The sequence below is a fragment of the Diceros bicornis genome, chromosome 5, assembly GCF_020826845.1.
Source record: "Diceros bicornis minor isolate mBicDic1 chromosome 5, mDicBic1.mat.cur, whole genome shotgun sequence".
NCBI lineage: Eukaryota > Metazoa > Chordata > Mammalia > Perissodactyla > Rhinocerotidae > Diceros > Diceros bicornis.
Genome location: NC_080744.1, coordinates 79,031,950 through 79,044,187, shown reverse-complemented (window position 1 = coordinate 79,044,187; position 12,238 = coordinate 79,031,950). Strand labels below are relative to the sequence as shown.

The 12,238-nt window shown below is 57.0% G+C and overlaps 2 protein-coding genes across 9 annotated transcripts in view; one reads left to right on the top strand and one right to left on the bottom strand.

Annotated features, from left to right (window-relative positions):
- Window positions 1-4,963, top strand: part of ENTREP2 (endosomal transmembrane epsin interactor 2) — a 443,554-nt gene extending 438,591 nt beyond the window's left edge. For all 3 annotated transcript variants that reach the window (XM_058542294.1, XM_058542293.1, XM_058542295.1), the window contains 2 exons: window positions 719-793; window positions 1,871-4,963. In XM_058542294.1, the coding sequence (XP_058398277.1) occupies window positions 719-793; window positions 1,871-2,193 (398 nt within the window). In that variant the 3' untranslated portion in view covers window positions 2,194-4,963. The remainder of the gene's footprint in view (window positions 1-718; window positions 794-1,870) is intronic.
- A 2,152-nt stretch (window positions 4,964-7,115) lies between these two features.
- Window positions 7,116-12,238, bottom strand: part of APBA2 (amyloid beta precursor protein binding family A member 2) — a 230,190-nt gene continuing 225,067 nt past the window's right edge. For 5 of the 6 annotated variants that reach the window (XM_058542280.1, XM_058542279.1, XM_058542281.1 and 2 more), the window contains 2 exons: window positions 10,399-10,539; window positions 7,116-7,773 (listed from right to left, as the gene is read on the bottom strand). In XM_058542280.1, the coding sequence (XP_058398263.1) occupies window positions 7,702-7,773; window positions 10,399-10,539 (213 nt within the window). In that variant the 3' untranslated portion in view covers window positions 7,116-7,701. The remainder of the gene's footprint in view (window positions 7,774-10,398; window positions 10,540-12,238) is intronic. The other variant, XM_058542283.1, reaches the window with a different exon arrangement.

The window sequence follows — 12,238 nt, the reverse complement described above, 5'->3', positions numbered from 1 at the left end:
GCCAGCTTTCCTCTCTCCGCCCTCCCCGCCGACAGTCAGGTGCCAGCCCTCTTGTAGAGAAGGCGCCCCCTCTGCTGGTGTGTTCCAGGATCAGACCCTCTCTCTATCCTCTCAGGGCCACACCTGTTGACGTTCGCACACTGAGGTTGTGGGGAGGATCTCACGCACTTGAGGGTCTGCTCTGTGCCCCCGATGGCTTTCTGTGGCCTGTCCCCCTCAGTGAGATTCATATTCTGCAAACCGTGACACTTCAGAGATGGAGAAGAAGGGAAGAGGTGCCTTGATTACAAGTTGTCACCATGCCTTCTCTGCATCCCGCCACATGCCCTGTGCCCTCCGCCTCCTCTTGGCTGGACGAGACCCCTAATGTTCCGCACGTCGAAAGCACGTGCCTCCCCAGGTCTCTGGAGACCCTCGGATGTGGATGGGCATTCGGATGATGGGCGTTGGGTTTGCCTGTAGCACTGGCCCCTGCGCTGCCCTGGCTGAGCTGAGGAAGTAAAGGGCCCCGGGGACGCTGCCAGCCCCATGGTGGCTGCAGCTGCAGGGCTGTTCCAGTTTCATCTGTGCTCAGGTTTGCTTAAGTTTCAGAGTTTTCCTTTTTCGCTTGTCTGTCATCTAAAATATATTTCTTAGCCACAGGAGGGCCATTATAATGCTATCCTTTTGGAATTCCTTTTTCCCTTTCATGTGTTAACTGAATCTCTTTCTGGTTAAGGCGCTGCCTCTTCCCACGCTCCCTCCCGCAGCCAGGACCTCGAAGCAGGGCTGTCCCAGGCGGCCCTGGGGACCGGTGAGACGCTTCTTTTCTAAAACACTTTGACACGTGCTGTGAACTGGGGGGACAGAGGGGTGACTAGTGTCTAAATCCAGTCTCTCACAGAGTCACCCAGGAACGTGGGTTCCTCAGCTCTCTGGGCTTTGAAAGAACCGCATTCCCTTCTCTCTTGGTGGAAGATATTAGAAGCTGCTTGTTTCACTGTATTTATGAGATTCTATTTTGAGGGGAGACTGGCCTCACATGTGAGTTTTTTACAGTTTCTCATGCTTAATTGCCGGATTTGCTCATTGCCACCAAAAATATCCCAGACCACCCAGAATATGTTTCCTGTGTGTGACTTGAAACATAGAGTGGGCAAGTCAGGCCTTAATCTGGTCCTTGGTGACTCGGCCACAGCTGACCGCCTGGAGCTGGCTTTCTCTGGAGGCACCATCAGACCAGTGTTGGTCCTGTGGGTCATCCAGAGTGGCTGTGGGCCCTGTTGAGGGCTGGTGCTATTTCCCAGCCCTTGGCCTGGCGGGCACTGGGAGCAGGGCACTGGGTGCTCTGAGCTCTGCTGCCCATTGACAGGTGGCTGCTGTCTACCCTTGACATGGCGGAGGGGGGCTCTCATTGCCCCTCGACCATCCCCAGCTCTGGTCGTAAGGCAGACCCATCTCTAGATGCCATCAGACCCACAAGGGCAAAGGTCATTGAGCTGGGGAAGGCTGAGAAGGGTCAGCCCTCTGTGAGCTCAGGATTTCTAACAGAGAGGCCCATGGAAGGGGGACGCCTACCCTACACCACCTTTCTCTCCCCAGCCTGCTTCGCATTTTGCCCCGTCTCCAGTCCTCCAGCCCCGGAGGCTGCAGCCCCTCTAGGTTAATGCTGGCTTAACTCAGGGCTGGGAGGGGCAGGCCACGTAGGGGACGAGGGGACACAGGAAGCAGGGGCTCACCCAGAGCACGGGTCAGGAACCCAGAAATCCCAGCAGAAGGCCTGTCCCGAGCATGCTTATGTTTGCTTTTTAAAGAATTTATTTAATAGCTGCCTTTTGTTTTGTTTTGGTTTTGGTTGTTTTCAGATTTTATCTTTTCCCTTGATTTTTAGTTTCCCTATCTCGCTCTGTCATGGCCACCGGTGCTTGTCGGCACCAGCTTTCACCCTCTGGGGAACCAGATGCCTGGAAAATCCACCAGCGGTTAAAGCCAGAGGCCTTACAGATGGTCTCCAAAGAGCGGCCGCACTCTTTAGTGGACAGCAAGGCCTACGCAGATGCCAGGGTTTTGGTGGCTAAATTTTTGGAACACTCAAACTGTGCCCTCCCTCCCGAGGTGCGGCATGTGGTGGGCGCCATCCGCTCAGTGGTGACCTCTGAAGAGTGCCCCGTGGAGGAGGCCGTCTTCAGCACCGGTGTTCTGGACCAGGTGTGAACGAGCCACAGGTCTAGACGTGGACATGGACAGGCCTGGTGCCAAACTGTCCTGCCAGAGGCCACTGTGCTCTCAGGTGGGAGGCCTGCAGCCCCAGAGTGTCTCCTGGTGGCTCAGGAGGGGACTCCTGTTCCTTCTCTTCAGGGGGCTGATCAGTTGTTCTCGTGGGATGACACTTCCTATATTCCAGTAAGACAGAAAACGACTCTCATGTCCATCGTGAACTCTTTGGTTTTGTCAGGCATGTAGCACCTTGAACTAACCAGCATTACAGGAATACAGTGACAGGTGACACTCATGTAACTAAAGACACTAAGTATCTTCAAAATCAGGGCCATCAAAACACAGGCTTCTCCCCCACCCTGAGTCAGTTCAGTGTTAAGTGGACAGACACTGACATCACGTCATGAGACCATTTTCCCACGTGGTTTGTATCGCTCAGTGATCAACCTTTTATCATCTTATGCTGACTTGGAAAAAAATAGGTAATTCCAGCACAGATGGCAGCCCGGGCCCAGCTTTCTGCCCACAGGGCTTTTGTGAGATCAAATATGATACAATGCGGGACCGCGCTGTGGCCTGGCCACCCCCAGGAAGCAGACTGGGGTGGCAAGGGGCTTTGAGAGACCGCCCCCCATCACCCCGTCTCCCGGGCCTCCCATCTCAGCCCTCATTCTGTGGGGTGCCTTCACTGCTTGCTGTCTGGCTCTCTCTCTGCTGTTTCCCACTCTTAAACTGGTTCCAGTACGGAGCTGACTCTTAGTTGTTACTTGATCCCTAACAATAAGCGCCCGTGGCAAGCCCCTTTGGGGGTTTCCAGTGTCTGCCTTCCAGAATGGCGTCGGTGGGTGGGCGTCTGGGGGAAGAGGCCTGCCCCTATGGAATACGTGCACCTCCTCAGGAAGCAGGGCTCTGATGGCCCGGAGTGGTCCCTTCCCTTCCCCTGCCAGGTATCAGCAGCTATGTCCATGTTGGAGGACGCAGGTTGTTAATCATTTATTTCCATAAAACACCACTGAGCTGGGTATGCAGAAGCAGCCTGGACCAGTCTCCTCTGCAACGGCAAGTTGGGCACCCCGCCCCTCATGTTCTGGCAACATCCACAGCAGCTGCTTCCCAGCAGCAGCCCTGGAGCAGCACTGTCCTGGAGGCAACTTTCTGCAGCCATGGGACTGCCCGTGCCTGTGCCATCCACAGCGGCAGCCACTAGCATCTGAACTGTAACTGTGGCCAGTGGCCCCTGCATGGACAAGGCAGCCCAGAGCCCGACGTTCCCAACATACAGCCCACGGGCCTGGCACCGGAGTGCAGAGGGAGGATGGACAGGTGCTCACCACTGCTCAGTGCCTGGCAATTGGGGGGCCACATGCTGCCCTGCCCTCTGCTCTGTGCCCCACTGTAGCCAATGTGCTGGGGGTGCATCTGTGTGGGTGGAGGCTGGGAAGGAGGCAGCAGGGAGGGTTTCCAGCTCAGACACCCTGAGCCCCCGGGAACTGAGGAGTGGAAGCCCTCAGTGACAGCCAGCTGCGAACACTCCGAGTGCGTCACTAATGTTATCGGTCATTCATTGCCTCCCAGAGGTGAGAGAGCTGGAAAAATATAAATCAGGCCTTTTGATGACAACCAGAACTTTCCCACTAGAGACATACCAGAGATGAATTTATGAGCACTTTATTCAGACTGTAAAACGGGAGATCTATTCTCTATTTTTCTCCTGAGGGCTTTTGAAGTCCCCCAAAGCAAGTCCCCTCGCAGGTCGAGTTAATTGACGGTTTTTCCACGTGGCCTCCCCTGAGCCTGCTGGCAAAGCGTTAATGGCCCCCACACCCCTGCCTCTGAATCAGGGCCTCTGTCAGCATCTCTGGGGAGGGAGCCAGAGATTAGCAGGCTGCAGGGGTTTCTCTGCTTGGGGGGGCGGTCCACACAGTGGTCCCTGGGCCGAGCCCTCGGGTGGGCTAAGCCTGCAGTTGTCAGACCCGGGACCCAGCTGCAATTCGGGCGAGGCCAACCTTTACCCTCCCCACCCCCACCTCTGGGGTGGAACTCAGCATCAGTATTTTTACTGGGCAGCCAGGGTGAGCGCCTGGCCTCGTGCTCCGTGTTCTTTGCTTCTCCTCCCTACAGCGAGACAGTATCTTTTCTGCCACCTGGACTTCTGCCACAGGCTGTGCCTCCACTTAGGTGCAAGCAGGTACTCTGGCCCAAAGCCCATGGTCTTGGAGGTTCTGAGTGCTCTGCCCTTCACACGCCCTCTCACGCTGTTTTGTATTCGCTCTCATAGCAACTCCATCCTGCAGATGAGGAAACTGTACCTCATTTTATACCACTGAGCTAGAATCTTCTGCCTCCTAGAAACAGTGCTGTCAGGATGGCGAGGGGGCGTGGCCCTCCTGCTCAGGGCCCGCAGTGGTCCACGTGGGTTCTAGCGGGGGCCCAGGCTCCTGGCTACCAGGAAAGGTCCTGGAAGAGAGCGGTGCCAGTAGAGCCACTAGGAATGGGCCAGGGACCCGACTCGCCAGCTCTGGTGCCCTTGACCCTGCTCTGCTCAGCAGCATCCAGGAACCAGGAGCCCCAGACCATGTGGGCGCGTGGCCAAAGGGGAAGGCTGGTGTCCACCCTCTCCCTCGTGCACCGTCTCTCACCCGGGAGCCTCGCGCTCTTGGCATCTGAAAGGGTCCCTCTCCCCCTCCAGCTGGGCCCTGTTCTCCCCGCTCTCCTTAGCATATCAGCAGGCCAGGGCAGAACTGGACAGGCTGTACTAGGAAGCCGAGGCATGGGACACCCCCCCCCCCAACTCCCCCCCTCCCCCCCACACAGGCCCGGGTCCTGGGCACTCTCCCTGCCCTCTCTGAGATCCGAAGGGGGCCAGAGCCTGTCCGGACACTGCCGTTTGACCCTGGTCCGAGGGCTGCCAGGATGCTGAGTGGGTGAGCTCTGCACCCCCAACTCTGTGGCCAATAAGGGCGGGGGGACTCTCATCCTTCACGAGGACTTAAGGTCTCCCTCAGCTGGCGACGACGATACAAATCAAAAGCTTCTAACAAATCATGTAACAGAAAGCTTATTTCAAATGGATGTCTTTTCCCCCCTCAGCTGCATTGATTTACAGATGCTGCTATTAAGGCAGAATTTATAGAAAATTGTTTTCAAGCCACAGGAGACCTGTTTGTACAACTTGAAGGTTGTATTTATTTAATGTACCTCAAGGTGTTTTCATAATGATCAGTGTTTTAATAAAAACTATTTCTGGTCTCTGTGTCTCTGGGGTCTAATTGGGACAGAGACAGAAGCTGAGGGCCCACGTGTGCGGCTGATGACCAGGGTCCCGAGGGAGGGCTCAGGCTGGGCTCACGATGGCCACCCAACTGTTTGCCAGTATCCTTCTGGAGAAGGAAGGTCAGCTCCTGGGGGCATGAGGGGGAGAGGGTACATGCCCGGACGCGCACAGGTCCTGCTGACGCTGGCCCACAGCCGCCCCTCCACGCATGCAACATCCGAGGCTTCCGGGAGGAATGCAGGCCCCTGGCTCAAAGCTCCTTAATTAATTTAGATTTCTTGTCTTGGGCACTGCAGAGACCTACCCCTTGGGAGGACCTACGCCTTTTCTGAGCCGAGGCCCCTTCCCTCCAGCTTTTACTTACCTGACATTCTTCTCATCACCCAAGTGTGGGCCACTAGCTGCGAAGCGCCTCCTCACAGCATGGAGCAAGGATTGCTTATGGGCGGCCAGAGAAGGGGTCCTACTTGTCCAAGGTCCCCAGGCTAACACACTGGGACACACCCCCAGGCCTTCTGACCAAAGCCCACATTCACCCCTGCTTCCCCATACCGGATGACACCAGGACGGTGGCCACAGAGAAAGGTCAGAGGTGGGAGTGCTGCCAATTCCTGTGATTATTTGAGACAGGCTGCAAAGGACCCTACAGGTAAAGGGAAGGCGCTGGGACAGGTGGTCCAACTTTCTGTTTTACACACATCAGAAGAAGCCCCAGGCTCCCTCTCACCCTCATCCAATTAGTCGGCAGCCTGTCTCCTCCCTGGGATAGGGTGGGCAGGGCGGGCCTTCTGACCTGTCACCACTGATAGCCTGACACCTGGCGCCTGGACCACCTACCTCTGCCCTCACTGGAGAGAGCCTCCTCCGAGGCCCCAGACCCAGAGGGGATGTGGTCACCACGGGGCATCTTCAAAGAGCCACAGTGTGAAGCGGGAAGTTAGAGGGAAGTCAGGCATCCGCTCTCGGTTAACAAACCAGCCACACGAACAGCTTTTCGTCATGACGTCAGGTTTATTAGTGATATTAGCGAGTCTTCCTAAGGTCGGCTGCATGCAACACACAGGGCACTCCTTGAATACAGTAATCCTAAAGCTTTAGTTACTGCATGGTAAGGCTTCTTAAGTCACAGTGTATTCTTCAAGGCCTGGGCCAAAAAAAGAGACTTCCAGACAAAATGATGTCGGCTAACACTGATCTCGAACTGAACTAGACTACATTTCATTTCATCTACACACACTCGAATACTGCTCACCGCGATGGCGCTGGCTCCCCAAGTGACCCGCGCCCACGACTGGCTGCCCCAGGAATGGCAGGGGTTGCGCTTTCTGATGTGGGTTTTGTTTTCTTTTGTGGGGGGAGCACGTGTGTGGGTGCATGTGCAGACCGAGGGCAATGCCCCGCTGCTCTCCCTGCCCCTGGGAGGAGGGCGAGCCCGCCCGCCCAGTGGGGAGGCCTTGGGGGATTGGCAGCCGCAGGGAGGGAGGAGTCCAGGGAAGCCCAGAGAGACTCGGGAGAGGTGAGGACATGAGCAGCGGGTGTGGTGACTGGTGACAGGTTGTCGGGAAAACCCTAAAGTCTGAAGAACATCTTGTCAAAATAAAAATCAAAACAGTGGCATTATCTAAATAAATATGGAGTTTCGCTGTTGAGGCCATCATCTTTTATTTAACTCAGGAACGTCGCCTTTCTCGTTAAATACAATCACATGTTCCCAAATTCAATAACAAGTCACATCCTGAGAGCTGGGCTGCCCACACTCCCGCCGAGAAGGCAGCAGCCAAATCAGCCGGTTCGGTGCTGTCGGGGTGCCCTCCCCCCGAAGGACCCTGACCTCCAGCCAAAGGGGCAGGAGGAGCCATCACTGCCACCCCACGAGCTCACTGTCCTCGAGGACTCCCTTCACAGCCACCTCCAGAGGCACCCACGTCCGCCCTCCACGGCTTCAGGGAGCAAGACACACTCCACACCACAGAGGGACAAACAGACACACTGGGCAGTCGAGACGAGGAAATGCAGGATGTGGCAAAATACTCAACGTTCTACAAAGACTGGTTCCTGTGACGCTCCTTTGATAAAGACATACCCCTTTTTGTCCAAAAAAGAGTAGGTGTTGAGGGCACGCCCTTTAGGGGAGCCAGTGTCCTTGGTGGGCTGTGGGGTCAGGGGTCAGGTCCTGGGTTGGGCCTCGGCTCCTGCAGGCCCGGGCGGGCTGGGCACTACAGGCTGGCGGCCTAGATGTACAGCGGGGTCTCCTGGCCCGTGAGGAGCCTGAACATGGCGGCGGGCATGGTCTTCATGTGGATCTGTCAACAAAAGCAGGGCTGAACCAGCTCTCCCTCCCTCCTCCCCTCCTGCAATCAACTGAACACAAACATCCCTGCCCCACTGGCTGAGAAAATCCCTGGGGTTTTCTGTGTAAAATACCAGCTTTAGAGTGAAGGACGCAGAAGGACCTGCCTGTGGTGATTTGGAAGGCGTCTCCTCACTCTGACCTTTCCCACACGGTCACGTGCTAGTTTTCCCTTCTACTCAAGCCAACACCAGAGGGACGAAACATCAGACTTTTAACTGTGACTACAGTTTGCCCAGCCGGCTGGGGGCAGGCAGGGGGTGCCCAGGCCTCTGCAGAAACTGCCAGGTGTAGGCCTGGTGTCAGTGAGGAGGGGGTGAAGGCCACACAGTCCTTCCCATGGACCTGGAGGAAGCGAGTGTTCTGGGGCTGGGAACCTGCTCTCTGAGGGCCCCCATCCTCTGGGGATCAGGCCAGGGCCTGGCCTCACTCCCTGGCTCCAAGGGGGGCTGTGTACACAAGCAAGACACAAGACCGCTCTCCAGGGAGACTGGCCGTGTGGGGCACGCACCCCAAAATCCCTCAAGGGCACTGGCAGGAAGAAACTAAACCACTGGAGGCAAAGAGAGGGTGGGCTGTGCTTCTGCCATCCCCTCAGCTCTGCTCTAGTAGGACCGCCAGGCTCAGGACGCTGCAGGTGGGCTGGCTCTGGGAGGTCTGGCTGGCATGGGCGCTGCTGGCCTCACCCTCTCGGTGCCCAGCGAGAGGTGGGCCAGGGGTGCAGCCGCCCCCCAGGTCTGCCCTTCCTCCGGCAAGCAGGTCTCAGGCCCTCGTCTGACCAACCCAGAAAGGCCAATTTTGCAGACGTGTTTTCTTATTGTCACACATGCTCCCCAGCCTCCCCCACCACCAGCATCTGTTCCATCAATTTAGATGCTATCTCCCTCATCCCCCCAGTATGCCTTTTCCCATCAGAAGATTCATTGTCTGCAATTCCTCAGTCTGAAACCCACCCCCAAGGCTCATCAGAACTTCAAGTCTTGTTTATCAGTGACCAGTTTTCCAAAGGTGCTCAGGGATGATGGAAAATGCAGGCAGACACTTGAATCTCCCAGCCCTGGCCAGGCAAGTGTGAGGTCCGGCGGCCGGCCTGAACACAGCCTCGGCCCGCTTTTGCGCCTTTTTGAATATCAGTTCATCTCAGGTCTGAAGAGCTGGAAACCTCTCTCATCACCCCAGGCCCGACTCCTCCACCCGACTGATCCACCTGATTGATTTCTTCGTAGGTGTGACGCTGATCGCCCCACTGGGGCAGCCATTTCAAAGCATGTAATTAGGAAAATTGGATTTTCCTTTCTCTGAAGCCATTTGTAAAAGGAGGCTAATGGCGCCTACCTGGCCCCCTCTCCCTCCTGAGAGCCAGGCATCTGCCACCACCAATCCAGGGGAAAACCGGCCTCCTCCCCAGCCCTGGTAGAGTCACAAAATCCTGAGCATGCTGATGTGACACCAGGAAAGGATGTGATCTCAAGCCCCCTCGGGAAACACCATCCCACCCAGGGGCCAAGGCAGAGCCTGCCCCACCCCACAGGCTGCCATGATGGAACCACGCCCTCTTCCCCGGCACTGCCACAGACTCTGAGCATGCTGCTGTCCCGTTCAAAATTCCCCAGGGCTCCCCACAGCCCTCGATCAAACCCAAGCTCCCAAGCCAGCACCTGCACCCTTCACAACTGTCCCCTCTGCCGACCCACCTCTTCAGCTCTGTCTCAGCCTCCCACACTTCTCCCAGGGAGACCCTCACTCCATTCACTCTGACTGGCCCTTTCACACACCCTCACTCACCGTGACACACACGCACACACACACACTGGGTGTGGTCTCCTTCCCAGGCACACCACAGTGGCACTACAGTGTCACCCACTCTAGCATCTTACTTCTCACCCGGAGTCCCCCTGTTCACCGTGAGCTCCCTGAGGAAACCTGTGCCCCTCCCCTCCATACCCTCGTCCATCCTCACGCTGGCATCGCACTGATGCCAGAAAGAACTAGAGAAGGAAGGTTAAAGCCAGCGAAGCAGGAAAGGGACAAGCAGCCACAGCTGGCCGGCTCTGTGGGCAGGAAGAAGCAGGCAGTGGGCAGAGGGACGGCCCCACTTCCGTGGGGGCCAGAGCCTCAGGCCCTGGCAGGGTGGGTCCTGCAGAGGGCGGGGCTCATCCAATTCCAGAAACAGTGTCAGAGGACCTCTGTCCCCTCCCTTTGCCCTCCCGTGTGCTGCACAGTTAAACAGCTAGAACAGGACAGCCAAAAGCACGCCACCTGCCACTCTGCTCACCCTTGTCATGGGCACTCTCTGAGTGAGGGGGACAGCCCGGCCAGATCAGCTGATGCCCAGGGCTGCCTGGAAAGGGGGTGGCTCGCAGATGTCAAGATGGGAGGACACCAACCAGCAGAACAAGCTTGAGGTCCGGGCAGGGACAGGCTCTCCTGAGAAGGGCGGGGACCAATGGCTTTCTCAAACACCTCATACACCCCCTCGGGTTAGACATTGGTCACGGAAATGTCTGGGCCCAGATGCCCCTAGACTCGGATGGTTTCTTCAGGAAAATGACAGGGCAGGGGATCAGCGTGGTCTTACCTCCCCAACAGAGTTGGACAGAGCCTGGACTATCTTCTCGTGGGCTGTGGCCACCACGCTCTGCCCGTTGATCTCGATGATGCGGTGGCCGACACGGACACCGCCTCGCTCCGCGATGCCCCCTCGCATGAGGCTACAGATCTAAGCAGACACGTGTATCAGGTCAGCACGCAAGTTCCCGCCACACCTGCCAGGCACTCACTCCTGTCCCCAAGGATGGGAGAGGGGAAGTTAATCACGTAGAGGGAGAAGCCCCACATGACAAATGCTGCACATGCCATCTGCTGACTCACGAATGGGGAGGTTTATGATCTGGAATATGTTTTTTAAAAATGGCATGTGGGAGAACCATCAGGCTTCCCAGATCCCCCACAGCGCAACCTGCTCCCCCAGCCACCCCGGAGCCTTTGTTTCTGTGTCAGCGGAGTGTGAAGGCTGGAGGTGTGCACAGGTAAAGCACATTCTGGAAGATTCTCTGCCAGCCACATTCTGCTCCTCTTTCAAGCGAAGACAGTCACCGTTCCCATCTCATGAGGAGGTGAAGATTTCACAAGCCAACAAATGGAAAGAGTTTGGGGAAATGACGACGAAGCCCCTAAGACTGTGAAATTCACTAAAGATCGAGGCATCAGAAATGTGTACACCCACGCAGACAACAGGAGAACAGAGCTCAGGGCGAGAGCTGTCAGCTCATGGAGAGAAGGTGGGCAGTCCGCTCCCCAACGGTTCCCGGGGGGCTCTGCCAGGCCCTGGGGAACCCACGAAAGGTGCAGGAATGAAAGCACCATGGTGGGAGGAATGCTGAAGTCCTGGAGAGGCAGTGGGGGAGGGATCTGAAAGGGCGCCAGGCCTCTCCCCACCACGGCTGTGTCCAAGGACCCGGGTTACTGATCTAGGAACAGCATGGGAGCAGAGGGGGTCCGACAGCAGTGCCCCTGGGGCTGAGGCTTCCTGAGAGAAACCACAGCCATCACTAGAGGGGTCTCTGTCCGCCCCACCTGTCACCTCGGCCAGCATCGCCGGGACCCCAGAGCCCCTTCCTCTGCATTATCTCCGTGCCCTGGAAGGCTGCACCCCACCAGGCCTGCTTGAGGATAAGAAAGATGGAGCCCCGAGCAGGCAGGGAGGCCCAGCTGGAGGGAGCCTGTCCCCCGAGTGCCCAGCGGCCCCCCGTGTCACCTAAAGGCCTCACTGAACTCACAGTGGGCTTCGTCCTTACAGTTTCCTCAATCTGAAAACACTACCACATGGCTATTGTCTTGTTGAGGTTTTGATGACGTTTTAGGGGTCCTCATACTTGAAAAGGCAGGGAACCTCGACCCAGAGACAGGAAGGGGGATTCTGGTCAGCACTCTGAGAGGTCAAGGGTCGGCCTGCGGGCAGGAAGCACAGCTGCAGGTGGTGGAAGATTCCGGCAGAACAGCAGGCCCTTCTCCCTGACGCGCTGCTCTTTCCGCTCCATGGCAAGGCTCCAGTTATCCAAGAACCTCCTCTGCCCTCACCTCGGGGACTCCCGCCTGTGTCAGGGACACTTCTCATCCGGCCCCCAGCCGGGCCTGCTCGTGAGGCTTGGATCTCACTTCCGGGGCCACTGGGGGCCGACTCTCCCAGCCTCAGACAGGACCGCTCCACCCTGCCTGCCCCCACCTCCCCAGTTCTCTCCCTCAGGACCTGGAGTGGCATCTTGTTAAGGCTGAGATAGGCTTAAACGGCCACTGACCGTAGCCTGACGCTGGCAGCACCACAGGATTCCCACTGCCATTTGTTTTGTAAGATTTGCCTTGTCACAAACACCACAGGCCTTTCCAAACCATGTGTGTGTGGATCCTGGCATGGTGCC